At 42.1% G+C, this 24791-nt stretch overlaps 1 protein-coding gene across 1 annotated transcript in view; it reads right to left on the bottom strand.

Annotated features, from left to right (window-relative positions):
* Positions 1 to 17280, bottom strand: part of slc24a6a (solute carrier family 24 member 6a) — a 44139-nt gene extending 26859 nt beyond the window's left edge. The window contains exons 1-2 of the mRNA XM_061234913.1: positions 17129 to 17280; positions 3305 to 3418 (exon numbers count right to left, since the gene is read on the bottom strand). Coding sequence (XP_061090897.1) covers positions 3305 to 3418; positions 17129 to 17237 — 223 coding nt within the window. The 5' untranslated portion in view covers positions 17238 to 17280. The remainder of the gene's footprint in view (positions 1 to 3304; positions 3419 to 17128) is intronic.
* Positions 17281 to 24791: the final 7511 nt, after the last annotated feature.

The following is a 24791-nucleotide window of genomic DNA, read 5'->3' as shown; positions in this document are numbered from 1 at the left end:
GCAAGCCAATAAAGAATGGGGGTATGTGCTTACCAACACTTTCCCCAAAATGCAAGAGGGGCAGTCCCATTTTATACCTGTTGACTTGCTTAACACATGAGAGAATGCTGTCTAAACATTCACCATCTTACAATGTCCAAGGTACAATGTCAAGATTTCTGAAGATGTTTACTACCACGGGGTATGTGTGTCACATTGATTGCTCATCAGGGGCCTGGGTTGGTGTGGACACATTAAATAAACAGAAGCCGGGCCTTGATGTTATACCTTATCTTTTCTGCTTTGTAAGACGTATCTTTTCTTGTAAACATGTTGAATATCTCTCTTCCTCAGTCAACATTACTTTTTTCCCCAATGTATTTAGAAGCCCAAACCCTAGCCTCCCCTTATCAACTGGTCGCCAGCTGCAGTCTGAATGTTTCAGCACAGCAGTTACACACACTGTGTTAATGCATTACAGTTTTTTTTACAATCACTTTGTAGGATTTATAAAACATACAAAAATCAGGATGAGAAAATTCCCCTGTACAACACCAGGACATGCTCAAAGACGAACACACACACATACAAGCGCGGAACAGTAGGGCTTAGAATAGGCACAGACATTCCACAGTGATATTCATCCCAAATGTCCGACACTGGATCGATCACTTTGCACATCGTGTGCCCATGACTCCGGGTTCCCGAGGAGAGTCTGAATTGTGTCTCTTTGTTATTTGTGTGTGCGTGTGTGTGCGCGTGTGTGCGTGTGTGTGTGCGTGTGTGCGTGTGTGAACTGGGAAATAAAGTCCAGGAAATAAGGCCGCTGTGTGTGTTTGAACTGACAGTGCAGGGAAGATGAGTCTATTTCAGCCCTCTCCTCTCATGCTCCACTGACCCACAGCCCTGTAAGGCCGGGTGATGGCTGAGTCTGGGGCAAGCAATTCCACAATAACTACCATTACTGTACCACACAACAATACATATGTAGTACAGCTAGTGATGAAACTGTGGTGAAAGGGGCTGAATGCAGGTGAGCAGTGACGATTAAGAACATTATCAAGGAGAGCATAGCATTTTGGATTTGGTCAGGGGGTTCGGGGTTGGAATTGGGCTTTAGTGTAATATTGATGAATTCATGAATTGTTGATTCAAAGTGCACCATTCTAAAATGTTGACTGGTAAGAAAAGGGCAGATCATTTGAATGGTACAGGTGTGGAACCATTCCGTTATCGGGAAGATGTCTAGCATTTGAGAAATGTAGCAGATATGTGCTGAATCAGTGAACACTGATGCCTCTCGGGAAGGTAACAGCCGTGTTCACCATTCTGAGAATGGATGGGTGTGGCATGGGAACTAGAGCAGTGATCATCACTTGGTGTCACCTGCATGTTTAATTTGTGTCAACGAGAGTGATTACATGATGAATATAATTAACAAGTTTATACTTCATAAAAAGACGTCCGGTGTATAAATTATGATGTGTTGTAATTAAATGCGAATGCTTGTTTTATTACAGAAAAACAGCTTGGCCCAGTGAAATGTAAGAAGCCTTTGGCTAAGTCAATTTGCAGTCTGGGTAATGAAATTGTGAACAACCAGTGACAGAATAAGCTGATGCATGCTACAGAGAACTAGTGCTATATTTGCAAAAGTAAGCAAATATAGCCTCTATATTGGCGAATGTTCAGATTTTTTTATACATGGGTAAACAAGTAAAAAATTCCAGTTCATGAGCCATGGACATAATATTGGATAAAGAGCAATGAAATACATTTTATAGGCAGTGTGCTCCAGAAGTATTGGCACCCCCGACTGGCAATGCAAAAAATAAAGGCACTATATAAATGCCAACTATTTACCATTTAATAAACAATAATTATGCAACCTCAATTTTGGAGCACAGGATGTTCAGCATTCTGAGTTTATCTCAGTAATCGTGTAAGTAGTTTTTGTGCATTGCCAGTCAGGGGGTGGCAATAATTCTTGAGACCACTGTACATCTTTGGTATGTTGGCTAACAAATGTGCATGAGTGGAATTGGCCAATGTATTCAAGATTTGAAACAGGAATAAAGAAAAACACATCTTGAATCAGGAATAAAGAAAACTACTGACAGCACCCTCATTGGCATCAACGCTCAAATGTAACCTAGTTACAGTATAGTATCAGAGATGGAAAGTTCAGGGGTCAGAAAGTAAAAGTCCAGTGATGTGTGTCTTCTACCCATGAACTCAGCCAGCTGATTGAATTAATTCTACTTCCTGGCTGAATTGTGCTAATTAGCAGCTCCAGGTGATTAGAATAAAATACTGGTTCTAAACCCATGCTTTACACCTATGCATACAATAGGTTTATTATAAATTACTCTATGCGGTGAGAACATTAAATCCAACATAACAATGTGCAAAACAGTTTAAAGAAATGCGAGCACATCGGTGTACATTCTAAAATGCAAGCCACTCGTCAGGACCTGTAATTAAGCTGACTCTGAACCATACATTTAATGGATAAGTATACCATAAATGCATTTATTAGATTTGAAGATGGGCAATTTTTATGTAAAGTGCACTTAATCATGCATTTTCCATGCATAAAATGGCCGCACTTCACATATGAGCCGTACAGCTTATCTCTGTGAACCAGACCAGCCAAGTCAAGATCAAAGGATTTCAAAGCAAATTCTGATTCACATATCAACCCTGCTGAAAAAAACAGCTCAGACTAACTTTTCAAAGCAGCTTGTAGCTGCTTGACCAATTCAGACAATCTCCCAGCTTGACATGGTTTGACCAGCTCAAGCTATGTTTTGAAACAGCTGGTCAGACAAGCTACCAGCACTAGCTGGTTGACCAGCTCATACCCAGCTAGACCAGCCTATGACCAGCTTCATCAACTCAATTTTCAAGATGGCATAGTTGGATTTTACAGCAGGGAGCTCATGTGATTGAAAAAATCATATCAAATATTCACAAAATACAGTATGTTAAATAATAATTCCCTATCAGAGAAGTGTTACTTAATATATCTCTGCAAGTCGTGCTGCCTGTAGACACATTGCGTGCTCTCCAATTACAAGACGGCTGACAAATCACCTGAGATCTGAAAATGAAACGTAACGTAGGCAGACATACAGGCTTCATACAATCCATATGGAAATATAATATATGGCCATACACTGTATATCGAAACATAAAAATAAGACAGACATTCTGTATATGATACATTTATTACATTTTCATCAGGGGAGAAAGCATGCCAAATTCTAGCAACGTCAAGAAATGCGGAGAAGAACTGCATGTCAGAAAACAACGTGGCGCTTACCAGCACGGGGCAGATCGGACGTGTGGTTCTGTTCCACGGCCTGCATCAGCCGGCGTGTGGGCCGGTCAGCGATGGAGTGGTCCTCACTGGAGAGGGAGCTGGGGTGATCTGTGTCTGTGAGGGGTGGGGGGGGGGGGCAGGGCGGGGCAGCACACAGGAACATACCATCACTACTTCTTGCAGACTGTCGTCACATTAGTGGGGCAACCTGTAGCCTAGTGGCAAAGGTACATGAACGGGACCCAGAAGGTTGATGGTCCAAGCCGCGATGTAGCCACGAAAAGATCCGCACAGCTGTTGGGCCCGAGAGCAAGGCCCTTAACCCTGCATAGCTCCTGGAAGGATAGTGCTGCTTAGTCTAATTAACTGTAAGTCACTCTGGATAAAAGCTTCAGCTAAATAACAAATGTATTTCTAGTTATTTATCACATCATCCTCCAAGTAATCTAAAATAGACAGACAGCAGATTCCTGAGTAGCTGGCCAGTGAAGGAGCTCATCCTTTACTTGAGGTGCTAGTCACTTTACTTGAAGTGCTAGTCACTTTACTTGAGGTGCTAGTTACTTTGTCGTGTCTAGGAAACGTCCAAACGTCCAAATCTTCAATTTGTCGAAAAACATCTTCGCGACACCACGGCAGCAAGTTCTTCAGGAAAATCAGACTTTATTAGCAGCAGCGCATGAAGCTGGATCAGTTCTCCAGAACTGAACCCTGACTGTCATTTTTACACCCATTTTATACACAGTTACTCCACCTACAACTCCTCCTCAAACCTCATTCTGGCAAATCACCCACACTGTTCTAATCGTAACTCCTCCCAACGCTCCTCCCACAACGTCATTGTGGCAAATTGCCAACGGTCCTTATGCTCTACCAACTCTGTACAATGTTCAGGGCGTTCTGCCAACTAGAACAAAGTTCAGGACTCCCCCTGTCCTCACTTCACCCCGCACCTGCTCTTGGCAAACTACCAGACGTCATAAAGTTCTGGATGCCCCCCCTCTAACACACACGTCATCCATACACGTCACTCTGTATCTTTCGCTTTTATAAGACAAACTATGCAGCAGTAATCTTTGAAAATATACAGACATACTAAACATTTGATTTAATATTCACTTCTAATATGCTTTTCTAATATACAGACATACTAAATATTTGATTAATTATTCTCTTCTAAGTGAGTAAATGTACATTGCATTCTTTGCTCTCATTTCAACAGTTTTCACTGTGGTTTCTTGCGTTTTCATAAGCTCAGCTATAATTAATGTTCTAGGTCAAATAGATACACTCCTGGCATAAAACATCGAGAGTCCTGGAGAAATCAGCTGTAAAGTCATATCTCGCTCTGTGTCCTTGGCTACACAGTTCGAGACGCCTCCCCCCCAGCTAGCTGACTCACTGTGTAATTCTAGCACAATTTAGCATGTAATCAGTTTGAAACTATACAGGATACATATCATACTTTAATACGGATATATTGATACACTTTTAGCATACATCATCGAGCGCTTTGGAGGAACCAGCCTGCTCACTAGGGTGGAGTCTGATTTTGACTTGTGATTGTTTATCATGCTTTTAGGAGGGAGATCTTTTGTTCTGTGAATTTTTCCCCTACAACTTTACTTGAGATGCTAGTCACTTTACTTGAAGTGCTAGTCACTTTACTTGAGGTGCTAGTCACTTTACTTGAAGTACTAGTCACTTTACTTGAGGTGCTAGTCACTTTACTTGAGGTGCTAGTCACTTTACTTGAGGTGCTAGTCACTTTACTTGAAGTGCTAGTCACTTTACTTGAAGTGCTAGTCACTTTACTTGAGGTGCTAGTCACTTTACTTGAGGTGCTAGTCACTTTACTTGAGGTGCTAGTCACTTTATTTGAGGTGCTAGTCACTTTATTCAACTGGCCACAGGCTGGCCCAGCGCTAGTTTGTGGTGGCGCAGTGGCATTAGTCAACTACGACTGGGAGTTTGCAGCAATCAGGGTCCAACTGACCTCCTGACCTCTGTCCAGGTTCCCTTTCATGTCCACTGCATCAGTGGCTCCTAGCTACCCAGCAAAGGCCTAACAGATTACCCAGAGCCGGCCCCGAATGATGCGCATCCTCCCCCCAGCAGGCCCAGGTCCCCCGCGGCCCGCTGTGCGGCTTTAAGTAACGAGAACCGTCAGAGAATCAAAGGCTTGTGTCTGGCGAGAGTACACAAACGCCCGCTCCATCTGCAGCTACTGGTGTCATAGTGGTGACAAATATCAACCCGGAAAAAAGTCAAAGTATAAACAGATAAACAATGAAAGAAAGAAAAAATCAACCAGATAGTGCTTAAAATATTGTGTGAGAGTAGTTTTACCATTTTTGACATTTTATTGAAATGGAATCAACTAGGTTACCCCCAGGGATGGCTATCACCTACTTATCAGGTCTGGTCCATTACTCTCTTACAGGCTGCCATAGCTTATCTTTCGCATGCTGGACTTCATATGCCTAACTTCAAATAAACCACAATGCATTTGGAAGGCAGAGGTGTGTACCACAGATAGGCTAAATTAATTGATGAAAAACACACTATGACTATGACAAATCGTTTATTACTATACAGGTGAGCCCTAAGTGACTGAATGTGCCAGTGCAGACTCAAACTAGATTTTGAGCTCCTTGACCAGTTAGACCAGCTCAAGCTGTGTATATAAACAGTTGGTGAGTAGTATTTCAAGCTGGTCATAACTGGATTTTACACCAGGGTGAGGCTTGTATTCAATCAACATTTGCCTTAATGCAAATTTGCATGGCTTCCATGTTAATACAGGCATTAGACTTTTTCTCCACACATTCAGCATTTTAGGGGTATAGTGGCTGAACTCAACAAACTGTGTTTGTCAAGAATAGAAAATAAATTGCCTGTCAAAGTTAAGGACAAATGTTGATTGGATCCAGGAAGGGGTGAAGCATGATTGGCCATATCATCACCCAGGAAAGGAGTGGCAATTTCGATGTGATTGGCCACCCACAGCCTGTCTGTACCATTTGTTCAGTACTCTGCTGCACAAATTGCAGCAATTCAGCCGGTGCATTTCAGAGAGTAATTCAGCTCGGGCCTTTCTCGGTGTAATAAAACGTGATTATTGGTGTTGGTTACCGATCTTGATCTTATTTTAAAATTCTGCTTCTCAGAGAGAAGACCGAGGGCCAGGTCCACTAAAGCACTAAGCACATTAATACTCACATTATGAAGTAGATTATTATGAAGAGTGTACACAGTACAGAATTTCAATGTTGCAGAATTATGCGTCCCTGAGAGTTTTTACATTAGGTTAAATACAATCCACATTTCAGATAATATACATACCCTCCCTTTACCTGGGTGTCTGGTGTGACAATCTGGCCAATGAGTAGCACTGATTTGCATTCTTTCTTGCACAACAGGCAACAAATAGCCCCAGACAACAAGTTTCTGCCTGATTTCTCACTGCCTTTAATCTGGGACATCCCTCAGAGCCTGCCTGTGCTATTGCCCATGGAAGAAATAAACGCCTGAGCCACTTGGTTCATTTACTTGATGGGTTTATCCTGCCTGACCTGATCTTAGCAGCTCATTTTAAATTAAGATTAATTATGAGTTTACTCAATGCCCCCAAGTAGATGACATATCACTGAAATAAATGCTAAATACTTTGCTTGCTATGATTGGCATTTCAAGATGATAAACCGTACAAAGGCAGTAACAACAGCATCAAAATACGCTGTTAAATAGGTTTGTACCATGAAATGTGTTAAACAATGAATTATCTTTGGCATCAGTATGGTTCCACATAACCAATTTAGAAATTACAGCCTGTCTACTTTATTCGCTCTGAATGAAGAAATGCATTCCTTCTGTGGGCTCTCACCTAACATTACAATTTCCTAGGGGTGCTCTGACCAGTATCATCATTTGGTTTTGTAATATGATGCTAGCTAATGGTTTTGAGTCTAATGAGTCATCTGTCCAAGTAATTCTCTTGTTTCCCAAACTTCAACATTTGATATTTTTTAGTTCTTTTAGTTCACTTATCATGGAAAATGGAAGATGACCTTGAAGTATAAAAACAGACAAAAACATGAAAACAATCACAGTTTCGTCACAACAGCATAACCTTTCATTAAAAATCGGAAATCAAAACTGTAGGTATCAAAGCCATATAAAATAAAACTCAGCAAATAACATCTATATTAATAAATATTATTTAATTGTGAGTGTGACGAAACGTTCATAAAACAAGCCCTTTTCATAGCATACAAATCTCCTTTGTGTGTGTGTTTGTGCGCGGAGGAAATTGGATAAGATTGGTGCAATCCTAAAAAAAGAATCTCAAGATTGCAGGAGACAAAAAAAGCAACAAAAATACCAAAAGCGTTTGCTGTGTGGATCTGAAGCAGCAGGACAACAACATGGCCGCCAAGCTCAGGCAGATGAATAGACACAGAAACAGAGGAAATGTACTTCTCCACCTTGCACAAACCGTACACAACTACCACCCAACAACCCCTTGCCAACCCCACAGAAGCTAGCAGTCACTAAATCCACACAAATCTGTCGATAAAACAGCCCTTCAAACGCTTTCTTTACATCTCCTCCGGTTCCCATAGAAACCTGGCCCAAGCCATTCACAGAAAAAGGGGGTGTCTGGAGGCAGTTGTGAATTAGGATAGGCTTGTCAGGCTAAGCCAGGCCTCATTTGCATCGTAAACTAATCAGATCCAAAAATAGCCTCAATGAGCTGACAGCAGGCTCATTACCATGTCTGTGTGGGGACTCTTTTTTTTTTTAAATGAGTGGTTTATAAACAGGACGTTTGGAGAGATTCTGAGTGTATCAAAGGAATACAGCCATCAGAAAACTTCAGGTCCTCCCAAGAAAGTCCATGTGTTCCCGCCAGGTTTATTATCATGTGCAAATGGCTCCAAGCTATTTACAAAAAAAAAAAACCAAAGCCTTATATAGGTTAAGACGAGTACAAAAACAAGGACGTCACAAAACATCCATCCATCCATCCATTATCTGAACCCGCTTATCCTCAACAGGGTCGCAGGGGGGCTGGAGCCTATCCCAGCATACATCGGGCGAAAGGCAGGAATACACCCTGGACAGGTCGCCAGTCCATCACAGGGCACACACCATTCACTCACACACTCATACCTATGGGCAATTTAGACTCTCCAATCAGCCTAACCTGCATGTCTTTGGACTGTGGGAGGAAACCAGAATACCCGGAGGAAAGCGCAGAGAACATGCAACACGGGGAGAACATGCAAACTCCGCACAAAGAGGCCCCGGCCGATGGGGATTCGAACCCAGGACCTCCTTCCTGTGAGGCGGCAGTGCTACCCACTGCACCATCCGTGCCGCCCGTCACAAAACAGTTTAAGTTAATTAACTGACCGTTTTTTATATTTTGGTCTGTCCTGGTTGGGAGCAGTTTAAAAACTTGGAGGACTCCTACAAAATTTGTGCAAAAGCTTTTCCTAACAATAGCTTTAACCAAATGCATTACCCTTAGGGAGCAATAATTTGAAAATTACATGTTCAAAATGGATACTGAACTCCCAAGCGATGCATCCAGTTGAGGAACTCATTCATAGTGAACACACTCCAGGCCTGCTGAAACCTGGACAGAGTCAGTCCCAGCTAATCAAAGGTCCTGTGGGTAAAAGCATAATTGGCAAGAGTATTGCCCAGGTAGTAAGGGTTTCACTTGATGGGACACACCAAAATTCATTACTCAACTCAACATTACTCAAGTCATGAGATAGGCCTCCAGTTGCCACTGGGTGTTGTAAACTCAGGGACTCTGTTGTGAACTGCATTTTCTTAATTTCCAACAAATGTACCAGCTGTAGATCAGCAAACACATAGAAAAAGTAGTAAAAAAATGTTAAGCACTTATCTGACTTTAGTTACAACAAAGTGTTCAGTATCACCTTTTCTCTGTACAGTATGCCATCTGCGAGTATACTGCAGGATCTACCTGTTTAGGACATATTCTGTAGTACACACAGTAGTGTTTGTAATAGAATAGAAAAGAACAGCACAGAGAGCCACTGTGCCACTCCATAGTGCCTGATGCTATCAGCCTCATTACAGACTCAAATCCCTGGTGCGCTTCTGCAGGTACAATCCAATCAAGTGCTCATTAAAACTAAAATCTACTCGCTTGAAATCAGATTCCAGGTCTGTAATTAAACTCAGCGGTGGAAGAATGATCACTAGCACATTCTCACATTCCTTTATGACTGGAGTCAGGTAATAGTGTGGTTTACATTCCATCATATTTAAAGGCCCTATGTAATTACTGAAATAATATACCCGAGGCTAGCTGTCAGGAGTGCACGCATGAAAAAGGAGAATAAGTCACGTATAGAAAGGTGGGGGGGAATCAATCCTTTTTTAAATGTTGTGCCTACTCCCCTCCTAGTGCCGGCTCTTGCATGCAATGCATCACACAAGGGAAAGCAAGTATCAACCGAGTCAGTTCTGTGAGCCAACTCTGTACATCTGCCACCTGCTCGTTCTCTCTCTGGTTTGGGGATTGGGTCATTTTAATGCCGCCATCTCTTGCTGTTGCACATTTATCTTCTAGTCAGTCTATTTTGAGTAGGAGGAGGCAATCCGCCACCAGACTTACCCAGTGAACCAGGTCTCCAGAGCCCGCTCTAAGTACCCATGGTGCTCTGGGGTTTCTCTCCCACGCAGGACTAATGACTTTATGGAAACGGGCAAATTACCTGCTGTTTAACTATGATAACATAATAACATCAAATAAACCAGCAAGACCAGACATCAGCACAGCCTGACTCCAGCTATTGAAGAGTTCCCAGGTCTTGGTTTATACCAGATTTATTTTACTTTGGGCCAAATACCAGATGCAGACGAAATGATCTGGCTGAACAGCAGAATGAGCACCCAAATCCCAAGTACCTAAGTGCCATTATTATGTCATTATTTCCCAGTCATTACATTGCCAATTGACTGGCTAACTTTACCACTGTTATTAAAGCAACAGGTGCCTTCACAAATTATACCAGTCTGATTTGTGCTACTAAAGTGTTTAATACTTAATCAGACACTGCATTACATTGGCTGTCAGCCCCCATCCACACTACATACTGTATGGGCTCAGCAGTGCTTTTTTGACAAAACCCACAGCAGTTGACTTTGAATGTACTGCAAAGTTTTGCTGAGGATTTGTTTTTATTTCATTTTGATATCCTCCTTAAGACCCAGCAATTCAGTGTCTGGTCTTAATCCAAAAAGAACCATATTAACCTAAACTGCAAAGGGGATAAAATACATTTTTAAAAAATATTTGGGAAAAAACATATTACTTCTGTCATCCAAAACAAGTATTATGTTAAGGAGGATATTATGTACTTTCATGATAAACAATCAGTACTAGGCTACTGATAAATCTTAATAGCTTATACAAACAGGGAACATCTGCCCAATGTGTGTACAATGCTTGCTGTACAGAGCAGACAGTATCCAGGGATCAAGTCTGCATGTAAGATGTGTGCAAACGCAAACCCCTGTTGTCTCAGCGCCAAAGAGGCAAGTGCTGCATAGGAATGAGATTATGCATGTCATCACATATCAAACTGTACTCCACACACATTATTGTTTCAGAAGTCAAAAAGTTGGATTTTGGGGTTTCTGGCTCCATGTTGTAGTCAGCAAAATCATTGGCATTTGGCAGACGCTCTTATCCAGAGCGACATACAGTTGATTAGACTAAGCTCCCCTGGAGTAATGCAGGGTAAAGGGCCTTGCTCAAGGGCCAAACGGCTGTGCGGATCTTATTGTGGCTACACCGGGTTTAGAACCACCGACCTTGCATGTCCCAGTCATTTACCTTAACCACTACGCTACAGGCCGCCCTATGCACGATAACCACTACGCTACAGGCCGCCCTATGCACGATAACCACTACGTTACAGGCTGCCCTATGCATGATCTCTGCTTGATCTTAAATCAGGATATCCAATATTTATTGGGATTTACTGTAAATGCACTTGACATACTGTAGAGCCTAGGCTTTGGAAGGGAAAAGGGTCATGTGGAAAGTGCATGGACCTGAAGAACATGTTTGTGAATGGGACTAAGAGAGGTTTTGTCATTCGCAATAATTGAGGCATCTTTGAATTCCTGGCCTGATGCTCATGTCACTCATGCGGATTATATGGGAATATCTTAGGCTTCATATGTTCACGACTTGGTTTTGCGTTATATTTTTAAAAAAGTGAATGTATTAGTCAGCACACAGAGAGAGAGAGTACTGAGAGTACTAGGTATTTGGCTCCATCCAAACATTTCCAAAAAGGGAGATATTTGTGCCAGTCAGAAACTAATTCTGGAGACATTGTTTGCACTCAGCTTCAGAGCAAACGCAAACACCCACCCACACACAGATACACACACACACACACACACACACACAAGATTTTTATGCTATGAAAAAGGCTTGTTTGATGTAATATTGAATAGGATGATCTTCAGCAGATTTGCTAAATAAAACATTTTTAATATAAATGGTTGCTGACTATTACATTTCATATGGCCTTGGTACCCATGGCCTTGGATTTCCTTTTATGAGTTTCTTATTACTATTCACGGAAATCCTCATCCCAAAAATAAAACAATAAACAGCACGGTTTATTAATGAAAAATAATTAATTACACTTTACATAATTACATAACGACAGAATGAAATAGACTGACTCATATATATTAAGTTATATTTATATATCAATGCCATTATCACCTCATATGTTTATATCTCAGTCAAACCTTAAAATATTCTTAAAATGTAATGCTTCTTCAAGCTATCAATTACAAGCGAAATCTATTCTCATCAGAAAGAGTTGTTGGCTAAGAAATGTGAGCCAAATCAAGCCCATTTCTACAACTCCCAGAGGACCCAATTACACCAAACTACAGCTGAAGATCTGCGTTAAGGTGTCAGGAGGGAAAAGGAGGGGGGAACACAGACTTGCCAATTATATGTCCCAATTCTCCCTGCATCTGACAGAATTATGCAGGCAGGGCTATGCTGTTGTCATTTCCTGAAGTCTATTTTCATTCATATTCTATTTTGTGTATGAAAGTGGGTTTTTTTTATTCACAACTATTTCATCTGGTTAATATTCATGATGGATGGATTGCTTCTTCACAGTGTCTGGTGTTATTTAGATCCCACCTCTCCAGCTGACACAGTGAAAGAATAAAACATTCTCATGTTGACAGAGCTCCCAGTTTCATAGAGACAGGTTTTCACGATGTTGCTCGGAGGAGTCACTCCACAGAAAATGTGTTGTGGATACGCTCAGCTGTTTTAATCTCAAAAACATTCAGCCCTCCCATTAGTATTCTTTGGCATTTCTGCCGGAAAATGTCCATTTAAAATACACACCACAGAGGCTTTACTAAAACATTTCACCAAGAAACAACAAATAAGACATAGAGGAATTGGTCCTATATGTCAATCAAAAAACTGTGTAAGTTGCTCTGGATGAGAGCAAGCAACTGTAAATGTAAAATGGCAAAATGAGCATAATTTCAAAGGAATCTTACAATACTGAAATTGATACTGGAAAACTCCAGCTGTACTGTAGGACTAATTACTGAAGAAATAATTACAGTTTAGATTTTTCTTTTTTTTCTTTGGCAATTTCCATTTGATTCACTATGGCTTCTCGAGTTCCTGAACTTCACTACTACAGCAAGATATATTTGCATAACATAATGAACATGTATAATCAGAAATGTCTAGTTCTTTTTAATGTTTTAGACACATACTTTGATTGTACACTTGTAATGTTTAATTCATTTGCTAGGTTGTGACAAGTGCATACTCTGAAATGCAAAGCATTATATTCATTCTGTATTTATATATTGCACACATCTATTCGATGTGTAATATGTAAGACTATGGAGATCTGAATGTGAGGTTTTATGGATTTTCCTCTGATGATTGCAGAGACGCTGGAGAATTCTGTGGAGGCACAGTGTCTTGGGGAAACTTTGCATTCAGTACAGGAGAGATGAGTAAAAACATCAAAACCACGCTCTGGTCAAGGCACAGAGCGAGCCAGCAACGCAATACCAGGGGAAATGAAGAAGGCTTATTGTTTCAAGATGAGAAGTGATATGAAATTGTCAAGAATTTTTTTTTTTTTGCAGTGTAGTTTTATGTTACGTCATATATTTTATATACTTGCTTGCAGTCCTAATGTCCATCTGGGAGTGTTGTGGCTGTATTTATATGCGTTTTCTGTGTGTGTGTGTGTGTGTATGTGTGTGTCTGTGTGAGAGAGAGAGAGAGAGAGAGAGAGAGAGAGATAGAGAGAGAGGGAGAGTCATTGAGCCCCCTACTCATCTATCTGACTTTCAGTGACAACACAGCCAGCTCAGAAAACTCTGGGCTGCACCATGCCGGCTGGATGTGGGTGAACAGAGTGTGGTTGGCTGTGTGTGAAGACCCTTCATATTCTGAGCTAATCAGAGAGCCATAGGGTGCAACCCGTGAGAGTCATATGAAAAGGTAGTCCATTCAGCAATAATTACCCCAAAATCTACAGAGGAAAGCGTGACTTATTCCAAGATTACATTGAAGCACTTCCCATTTACAAATGATTCTGGCTAACTATGAAAACCACCAGCGTCACGTGTGCTGAACACAGTGTGAAAACAAAGATAGCCCTAACCTTCAGAACCTCTAAATTAGCCTAGCTTCAAACTGAGAACAAAATAACTACTTCTCTGCATTCCAGTGCATTTGCTTGGCGCTCCCCATTCAGACTGCTGTACCACTGTAGACCTCATTACCTATTGTCAGTTAGGTGTGTGCAGAGCTGCAGTGGTATTTTTCAACCTCATTTAGCAGTAGCTGAGTGAAAAGGAAGGGATCACACTGTATATAGAAGGTCATTAGAGCATATCACTGGTTCATTCATATGTCATTCTAGGCTAGTGAAATCTGTTGTTCAACCTAATGTACAAAATCAGCAGCAGCAAATCTTTATATTAATGGATTCCTTTTAAGAAAAACATGATCATCTTTAATGTATTGCAATGCATAATTTAACTGTAGCACTTATGTTAGAAAACATTTGACTAACAGAATTTGTTTGAAAATGATGTGATCTATAGATCTATAGATCTATAGCTTGTTGTTTTTTGTAGTACAGTATTTTAAGTGCAAAGGAAACACAGTATTCGTGGTTAGCACTTCTTTTTTTAACTTGTCCGCAGTCTTAATGTGTCCTTTCTGACTCAGACACATGACTGTTATTCAGTTGGTAACTCAAACTGAAAAACAGCCTGCTCCCCCTGGACCACTGCTGTATGTTCATCACCTGGTCCAGTGCACATTTCTCACATCCCTGGAACCACACCGTTACACTGTTGCCACTGTACAGGAATGTGATAAGCTAGCTGGCAGTGTTTTATAGCTAGATATGACCAAAAAAAGAGGACTGCGTGATGCACAGGTACAAGCCTCCTCCATTACTGAAAACTGATTAATCAACCACATTTCACTGCTTGAATTATCCCAGGCCAGGGATATCCTCAATGAGTCACAATGACATTTTGAATTTAGAAAAAAATATCATAAAAATAATACATAAAAAACATGAAAACATTACAGGAAATGCATTGAAATAAAAGTACATCATTTTCCCATATACACTCAGTGAGCACTTTATTAGGTGTTTATTAGACTTATTTTTTTGACTCATCGGACTTCCACTGCTGTAGCCTATCCACTTAGAGGTTTGATGCATTGTGTGTTCAGAGATGCTTTTCTGCAATACCACTGTTGTAATGTGTGATTATTTGTGTTACTGTCACCTTCCTGTCAACTTTGACCAGTCTGGTCCTTCTCCTCTGACCTCTCTCATTAACAAGGCCTTTTTGCCGGCTGTGCGTGAAAATCCCAGGAGATCAGCCGTTTCTGAGATACTCAAACCACCCTGTCAGGCACCAACAATCATTCCACCGTCACTTAGATCACAATTTTCCCCCATTCTGATGGTTGATGTGAACATTAACTGAAGCTCCTGACCCGTATCTACATGATTTTATGCATTGCACTGCTGCCACATGAATGGCTGATAACATAATCGCATGAATCGCAAGTAGGAGTACAGGTGTTTCTAATAAAGTCCTTAGTGAGTATGAATGTTTGAGCATAACCGATAGAATATTACCCGTGTTGTTTATTTATTATTTATTATATGCAGTCTTTTCTCTTCATTTTTATCCGGGAGCCCACCGTATATAGCAGAACGCCTCCATTTTACCAAGCCCCTTAAAGGCAGGATCCTGATGTAACCTCAGCGTCTTTATTCTGCGCAGGAGTGTGGCAGGGACAGAATAATGACCCATTCAGGACCCCTAACACCCAGCACTCCAGCATCCGCCCTAACAAAAGGGCAACGCTCCGCGTCACATAGGGAACAAATAACAGCCCTGGAACTAAGGAAAATACAGTGTGCGCAGATCCCAATTCTGCCGTAGCGGAGCAGACGTCAGGAGCTGACGAAAGGTAACAGAAAAATGCTAATAATGTAGCATTATTACAGGCCCCTGTCGCTAACAGATTTGTCCTTCAGATCAACAGGCACCATTTTCAGTAAGGTGCGAGAGACACCTCTGTCTACACCCCTGGGAGGAAAAAGGGGCACTGCTGAGGTGAAAACATGGTGTAATCCTTTTGGGGGGGGGTGGGATAAGGGGGGATGGGGGGGGGGGGGGGGGTAGACATTTGTAAACGCATCAGAGCAATTGAGATGCTGAAGCCAGAGCTCTGTCTTGGAGCAACAGAAATTAGCGCGGAGCAGAGACAGTGGTCAGCATTAGAGCCCCACTTGTGAGCCTGGGGGGTGACCAGGTTCAGACTGGTGGGATAAACTGGCCTGTAGCCTTCAACAAATCATTTTCCTGAACTGGTTTGTGACAATGTCAGATACATGGTTCACAGAAACAGCAAAATCCTTAAGGAGTCAGTCCAACTGCCTGTCAGTAACAGGGAAACACAAAAATAATAGTGTCTGGAGCCAATGTGGGTTTCACTGCGTAAGTTTTTTTAATCTCTAATTGAATGCTGATTAAATCATGTATCAGTCCACATATGCATTTGTAATCACTGAATTATAGACACACAGAATACATTATAGCAAACCAGATCAAGGGCTCATGGGATTCAGCATGGTGAGGTGCAGTTTGATTTAATTTTTTATTGATATGACGATAAATTGACACTATATAGTTGAAATACATTTTTTTTTGAAGCCACCCTCTCTCTCTCTCTCCCTCTCTCTCTCTTTCTCTCTCTCTCTCTCTTAACTTAACATTTTATGTGCTATCTGGTGCAAAATCTTCTGTCCCACTTAGACGAACAAACCGGTTATTGATAAGAGTTATCGACAACAACATATTATAGATTATTATATGCGGACTATAGCCTACTGAAGGCATGTGTATGCACCGCTGCTTCAGTTTTCGCAAGTGTGGCTATACGCGTATGCGCGCATTATAGGATCATCAGTGCATTGTCGATTCCAACGGCAAACGTATCGACACTGTAGGAGTAACAGAATATATGATTATAAATACCACATAAATAGTACATGGCATCATATCCTATATTAGAATGTAAGGTCATATCAAGTGAAACTTGTAATGTCGGTTTCTTTCCTCACTAATGAGGCAGCGATATCGGAATTGTAAAGTATTCATCCGGTGTCCCTGCTAGTGTTTTCCGTGTCTTAAAATGAACATTCAACTCACCTGTTACGTGCAATATTTGTGCCATCCAGGTGAAGGCTATGAGTCCTACTCCACAACAGCAGAGCCGACGGAAGAGCCGCCGTCTTCTAGTCCTCAACACCGCCTTCATCCTACTGTTGGTTGCTCGCTTCAGAACATGTCTGTCACAGATGCAGCCCCGTTGTTTTTTCTTCTCGTACTTAACGCTTTTCCTAAATAACCAGCAGAAACCTGGTCGGTTGTTCGATCATCAATTAATTTATCTCGATGTATTTTCCAACGCCAGCATCACTCCCTAATTTGGGGGTTCGTTTTTGTCATCTACTATGGACTAAAGCATGCTTCAAACAGCGATTCGTTTCCACCTGCTTACACTACAAAGATAAGAGAAAAAAGTCGGCTATGACTGCAGCTTTCTGTTGTAGGACCAACAAACGGAGCAGGCGAGAAAGGGATTCTCGCACACCCACTCACGCACCGCCGGCCGTGCCAATCTACAGCGATTCGATTCACTCCCCTTCGCTCCACTACCTCCCTCACCCACTCACCCAATTCGGATCCGGAGTATTGAATATCTTTCGTCAAGTTCAGTGAACGACCGCTAGGTGACGACAGGCAGTCGTTGCGAGAGAGCGTTATCGAAGATGCGGCCATATGGTCTTCCATTTAGTCTTCATTTCATTAATAAATATCAATAACCATATACCAACAGCGTGAATTATTTTCATACCTGTATAGTAGCCATATACTCTGGTAGCCTGCTTTAGGAATATACTATACTTCTCTGATTAAACAGGAATGAAATGGAACATATGGGTATTGTGGTGCAGCGCTAATCAACTCCTGGTCCTGCGGGCCGCAATGTCTGCATTTGCTTCAACCGTGCGCTACACCAGCCGATTTCACTAATTATCGTATTATCTTAACCAAGCAGGTAAAATAATTAGTGAAATCGGGTGGTGTAGCGCACGGTCGAAGCAAATACTTGCAGACACTGCCGTCCGCAGGACCAGGAGTTGAGGAGTGCTGCTCTAGAGACTGTTGTGCGTGAAAATCCCAGGAGAACAGCAGTTTCTGAGATACTCAAACCACCCTGTCTGGCGCCAACAATCATTCCGTGGTCACTTAGATCACATTTCTTCCCCGTTCTGACATTTGTTCTGAAAAACAGCCGAACCTCTTGACCACGTCTGCAAGCCTTTATGCATTTAATTGCTGCCACATGATTGGCTGATTTAAATATTTGCATTACCAAGCTGGTGTACAGGTCTACCTAATAAAATGCTCAGTGAGTGTATATCTGGTGTGTGTGTGAATGTTTACATTTAAAATGCTTGTATAGATTGACTAAACTATGCCATTAAAGCTGTCCAGAGGTATCTGACATCATGAAATGATGAATTAATTACCATGATCAAGTTGCTCTTTGAGAGTGTGTTCAGGCACACATAAACAGTGTGTGTCAACACGCAATATACAGGAATACAGTGTACTGTGTAACTAATGAACCAGCTGAAGGAAAATCCTTCCTCCTCTTCCATCTTTCACTGACCTGAAATGGCTAATGATTTCCCTCAGTGAAGTTTTTGCAATATTGATCCCCCTGTCTACGCTCTACTGATCTGGAGAAGGGTACCTGACTTTAGAGATTTCAAAGTCAGCCTGCGTGTAAAGATTTAATCTTTACTGAGTGCTGAAGGTGAATCATCAATTGTTTGAAATTTGAGCTGATGGTGAGATGCAGGTCAGCTTTCTTTTTTTGGAGGGAAGAAGAGACACAGCTGGGACTTCTCGGCCCATTGTGAGAAAGAGAACAACACGGGGATGTCAATGCGCAACAGCTGCTGACATTGGCTGGCAGAGTCCGTGCCCTCCTATAAAACCGCTTTGCAAAAAAACCTTTTTATAAGCTTTCTGTTGACACATGTTTTAGTTCATTGATGCGAATTTGCTGATTTTGTCTTCATAGATGAGCTAGTGTCTTTATTATTATTTTAATTTATGAAAAACCGGGCCCTACTTGTACACATTCTCCAAAAAACATGTTTTCTTGTGGCCCATCTGCTTGGTGGACTGCTGCACATACAATGGAGACTGACGTATGAAAGGGTCGGGTGGATTTGACAAAACACATCTTCAAAAACAAATGATCTCCGCGCTGATTTTACATAGCCGCAGTAAGCTAGCCCATAAATGTGACTCCTCAAAGGCCTGAAGCCCGTTCCAGCTTTAGGGAAATCAGGGCTAATTCTGCTCAATAGCCTGGCAGTTGTTTTGTAAATTAATACAAAATCATTACAATAAGCCAAATGGGCACTGCTAATGTTCCCTTCTACGTGCGCAACAATAAATTATGCATGCACTCTCATTGATAGAATGTCAATGAGGACGATGTATTGCCCTGATCTCCGCGGAAAAAGTATTCCAGCAGCTGATTACGTAATTCCCTTAAAAAGAACATTATTTCTTATGTGCTCGCCAGAGCCGGTGACCTGCGCTGTATGGTGTGGGCGCAGTGGGCGGCCTGTAGCGTAGTGGTTAAGTTAAATGACTGGGACACGCAAGGTCGGTGCGCTCTAATACTGGTGTAGCCAGTGGTGCAACCTCCCTGTAACACCACTCCATATATCTGACCACTCCTTCATCTCTTTTTCTCTTCCACTCTCCTCTAATATCCATCGATCTCTCCCACCATCCACTGACACCTGTCGGCGGAACCTACGCCACCTGTCTACCTCCACCCTCTCGTCTACAATCCTCTCCTCCATACCATCCGCGGAGTCTTTCTCTCAACTGTCTCCCAACGATGCTGCTACAACCCTCATATCCTCCCTCTCATCTTCCTTTGACTCTCTGTGTCCCCACACCACCAAACAAGCTTGCCCCCCCCCCCCAGTCCTTGGCTTTCTGATGCTCTACGAGCTGTCCGAACCAAACTGCGGGCAGCGGAGAGAAAATGGAAAAGGTCCTGTCTCCCCAGTGATATGGCTTCCTTCCATGCCCTCCTATCATCTTTCCATTCCTCTGTCTCTCTAGCTAAATCTTCCTTCTTTCACTCGAAAATTAACGCAGCCACCTCTAATCCCCGCAAACTTTTTTCGACCTTCTCCTCTCTTCTGCCCCCCCCCACCTCCCTCATCACTCAGACCTGATGACTTTGTCTCCTTCTTTGAAAAGAAGGTCGATGCCACTCTCTTCTACCCTTTCTCGTTAAAACTCTGGAACGGGCGGTCTGCTCCCAACTGTCCACTTATCTTCTCCACAACAATCTCCACGATCCCAACCAGTCTGGCTTCAAGAGTGGCCACTCCACTGAGACCGCCCTGCTCGCGGTCACTGTGGCACTCCACTCTGCTAAAGCCAAATCCCTCTCCTCTGTCCTCATCTTCCTCATCTTCCTCGACCTGTCGGCCGCCTTCGATACAGTCAACCATGAGATTCTGCTCTCATCGCTGTCTGGGATGGGTGTCACAGGATCTGCACTCACTTGGTTTTCCTCCTACCTCTCTGGTCGGGCCCAACGGCTGTGCGGATCTTATTATGGGGGATTAGAACCACCAACCTTGCGTGTCCCAGTCATTTACCTTAACCACTACACTACAGGCCACCCAGATGTAATGTCCTGGGGCTCAATCTAAACCCTTATTTTTCTTCTCCTTTTCCTTTTCCTTTCTCCTTTTCTTGCCCCTAGCTCCACCCATTGAGAGAGGATAGGAAAAGATTAAAAACGAAAAATAAGCATAGAAAACTTAAATTAGGCAAATGGAATGCCCTTGCTTTTTCAAATGGCAGTTGGAAGCCACCTCAGTCACATACATGGCAGATCAGTGGCAGGTTGGGAGAGGTGGATCCACAGGTCAATCATTTATACATCTGGCTTTCCAAAGAAATTATGGAGAAAAATAAACGATTGGAATGAGCCCCCCAGTGTATTTTACCTCTTCCTCTTGTTCCTCTTGTAATTCAAATGAACCGAGTCTCAGTCCTTTCCTTACAATATTAAAAGCTGCATGGAGATGTTCCATAATATAATCCTTTATTATATTACTGTTACACTCGCTCAATAGTGTGTCACAATTTTATTTTAGAATGACTTTTTGACAATAGAAATGCTTGCACAAATGAAGGTCTCATACAAGTCTTTGATATTGAGGAAATGGAAATCCAACAGATGTTACATTTCCTCTTATAACCAGCAGGTGGGAGCAGAATCACACTAATTGCGCCACCTGTGTTTTCAACAGGGGGTCCACAGACCCATGGGGGCCCTTGAGGGTACTGTAGTGTCTTAGAATATCTATTTATCTATTAGGAGTTACTTTTGCGTAGGAAATTCCCACAATGAGTGCCAATGTTTTTGGTATTTGATTCACAGGTAATTTGAATTAGATTTCAACATTCCAGGTTAAACACTGCTATATCGCAGACCCAATATTTTAAAATGTGAGGCTTTGAACCTCATTCATTATCCTAACCCACTTATCCGGAACAGGGTCGCAGGGGGGCTGGAGCCTATCCCAGCATACATTGGACGAAAGGCAGGAATACACCCTGGACAGGTCACCAGGCCATCGCAGGGCACACACACCATTCACTCACACACTCATACACTCATAAGACTCATACCTATGGGTAATTTAGACTCTCCAATCAGCCTAACCTGCATGTCTTTGGACTGTGGGAGGAAACCGGAGTATCTGGAGGAAACCCACGCAGACACGGGGAGAACATGCAAACTCCACACAGAGAGGCCCCGGGCGACAGGGATTCGAACCCAGGACCTCCTTGCTGTGAGGCGGCAGTGCTACCCACTGCACCATCTGTGCTGCCAGGCTTTGAACCTGTTAAACATGTTAAACAACATACTCAGCCAGATTTCATAAAGGGGAAATAAAAATGAAACAAAGAGTATATTTTGTCTGGAGTTATGAAGAACTAGAGCTGATGAAGAAGAGACAGTAGGCAGACCTCAGAGTACAGACAAGATCTTTTATTGCCAGGAGCCCTCCAGTCCACATACTCCACATGTACAACACTTTCCATCACCCGATCCTTCTCTTGATTAAACGAAGGAGAAACAGGAAAACACAGAGTATTTTTGTCCTTTAGTTTTTTCAGTTTCCCATGGTGAGTCAGGCCTGGGCATGATAATGCTGTTCACAGAGGTAATGGCAGTGGGATATGACCCTTGGACAAACAAAATTAACTTTGTTACAGTTAATCCTTGTATCATTAAAGTCCGTTTTACAAACTGCAGAACATGTGTGGAATATCTGCACGTGACGTGAAGTGAATGCAAGGAGAACTGAGAGGAAACTGAACAAAAAATGGAGGGGAAGAGAAAATAGAAATAAATTAGCACCATGGTAAAAAAAGAATCACATTGTTTATTTGTTCCGTTTAAAAGTGATAACATTCATTTGTTTTTTTTTTTTACCAGGGCCGGACATCACTTCCCTGTGCCCTCTATCATCACACATTGCCTCTCCTCCCTCAGATCACCATTCCCCATTCTTTCTCCGCTCTGCGAGGGGTGATATTCCACAAAGGGTGCCCTATCCGAGAAAGCCTCTACGCACACAACTCTGAAAATATTGCTGTCCGTATAACAATATATATTCTCAGGAAATTCTCAGACAATTTTCAGACGAAATTGTATTTCTCTGGAATACTTGCTTTCTGAGGCAAAGAACGAAAACGGTCGGAATCTTTGGTTCCGTGTGTCTCTCTCTGAACGGGCACGCCTTACGGAACAGCACGCCTCGGCCAACGGGGTTTTCTGGCTTCCATTTTGTTTTTTGCTCAATTTGAAATGGGTTGGGCTCTGTGAGAAAGGGGCATTTCACAGCTTCCAGGGACCGAGGTACTGGGCTGTACACACTGAGACGCAAAATGATGGAAGACTTAGAAACTAGAAGAGCTTTGAACAAACAATAAAGAGAGGGCATTCCCTTAGCAGGCTGCAAACACCCTCTCATCTCCAGCCCAAATACTGTGATAATAATAGTTATATTAATAACAAAATAAAATATGCAACATTGTTGAAATATTTATCCTTAAACTTTTTTGTTTAATTTTTCTTTACAAAAAAAAAAACATCTTTGAAAACTCCATCTCCCCCCCATCCCCCACCCCCACCCACTTCCCATTTCATAGCATGTGTATTTACAGCTGTCTAGTCATATTAAAACATCTAACAAGGAATTCCACATTTGCATGATGATAAGTTATTACAGTTTTTACACACACACACACACATATAGAGGGGACCTCGGAAGTTGCTTGGTGCATTTTCTTTTGCTTTAACAACCCCCCCCCCCTCCCCTCCCCTCCCCAACAATAACTATACAGCATACTGTCACACATTATTTATTTTTGCACATTGCCACTTTGCTAGTATTTGCCAACAGGGCGGCACGATTTAAAACAATATCAAACCACCCGTGAAGACACTAAAATACAACTAAGGTCCCTCTGGAGTGAAGTCTACTGTATTCCCAGTCATGTCCAGTGTGTGTACACATTCACTTACATTTATCACTCTGGCAGGCATTCCCAACTCAATGCACAAAGTAACACAGAGAAGGTCAGCTGTATCTGTCTTTATACATAGCTAAAGATATAGATTTATAATTTAATTTTAATATATCATTATCTGCTGGTACCGGGTAATCACAGTGAATCTAAAATAAAATAAAGAACATTGTCTTCAAAATTGCAAGAGGAAGAAAAACATGTGTTTTTTTACAACATACAGGTACACTGAATATTTTCTAATGGACTTTGCTTTGCATCCCTTTATAACTCTGCATTGTGTGTATGTGTGTGTGCGTATATGTGTGTGTGTGTGTGTGTGTGTGTGTATGTGTGTGTGTGTGTGTGCCTGTACTTTATGGGTGTATGTGTGTATATGTGTGTATGTGTGTGTATGGGCGTGTGTGTGTATATAATGTGAGTGTGTGTATGTGTATGTGTATGTGTGTATGCATTTGTGAGTTTGTGCATGTGTGTGTATATACGTATGTGTGTATGTGTGTATATACGTGTGTGCGTGTATACATATGTGTGTGTGTGCATGTGTGTATATACATATGTGTGTGTGTGTGTGTGTGTGTATATACATGTGTGTGTGTGTGTGTGTATATACATGTGTGTGTGTATATACATATGTGTGTGTGTGTGTGTGTGTGTGTGTGTGTGTGTGTTGGTCTTGTTGTACTGGTTTGTGCTGCTGAAGGAGCCGTGCCCAGGGTAAGGAGGAGGGGCAGATGGAGAGGGATGTTCTGATCCTGTTCAGATTCCACGTGCACGCTCCGCTCCTCCATCCCTCTCCTCTCTTACGCTGTCACGGGTAACCATTTCCTGTGGGGCTGTGGACATTCTTCAGCTAAAAAGAAATAATTGCCCAGAGAAGGATTGGCTTTGACCACATGCGTTTGGGGATGTATGGGCTTTTTGGGCGTAGCCTTGATGTAGCCATATCGACGGGCTGAAGAAAGGGAGAGTTTTACTGCTGTGTAGGAGAGGAAAAGTTGTACATGTTCATTTCCCTTGGCACATTGTGGAAAGAGCAGGTCGTCACAGAGAAGTCAGGCCTTCCCTTACAGGTGCTCCTTAAAATCCGAAGCGGGAGAGACTTACAGAGGGTTCTTGCAATAATACTGAACAGCAACTGAAATGCACA

The sequence above is a fragment of the Conger conger genome, chromosome 3 (assembly GCF_963514075.1).
Source record: "Conger conger chromosome 3, fConCon1.1, whole genome shotgun sequence".
In the NCBI taxonomy this organism is placed as follows: Eukaryota; Metazoa; Chordata; class Actinopteri; order Anguilliformes; family Congridae; genus Conger; species Conger conger.
Note: the sequence above shows the minus strand (reverse complement) of the source record. Positions and strands in the feature narration are given on the sequence as shown.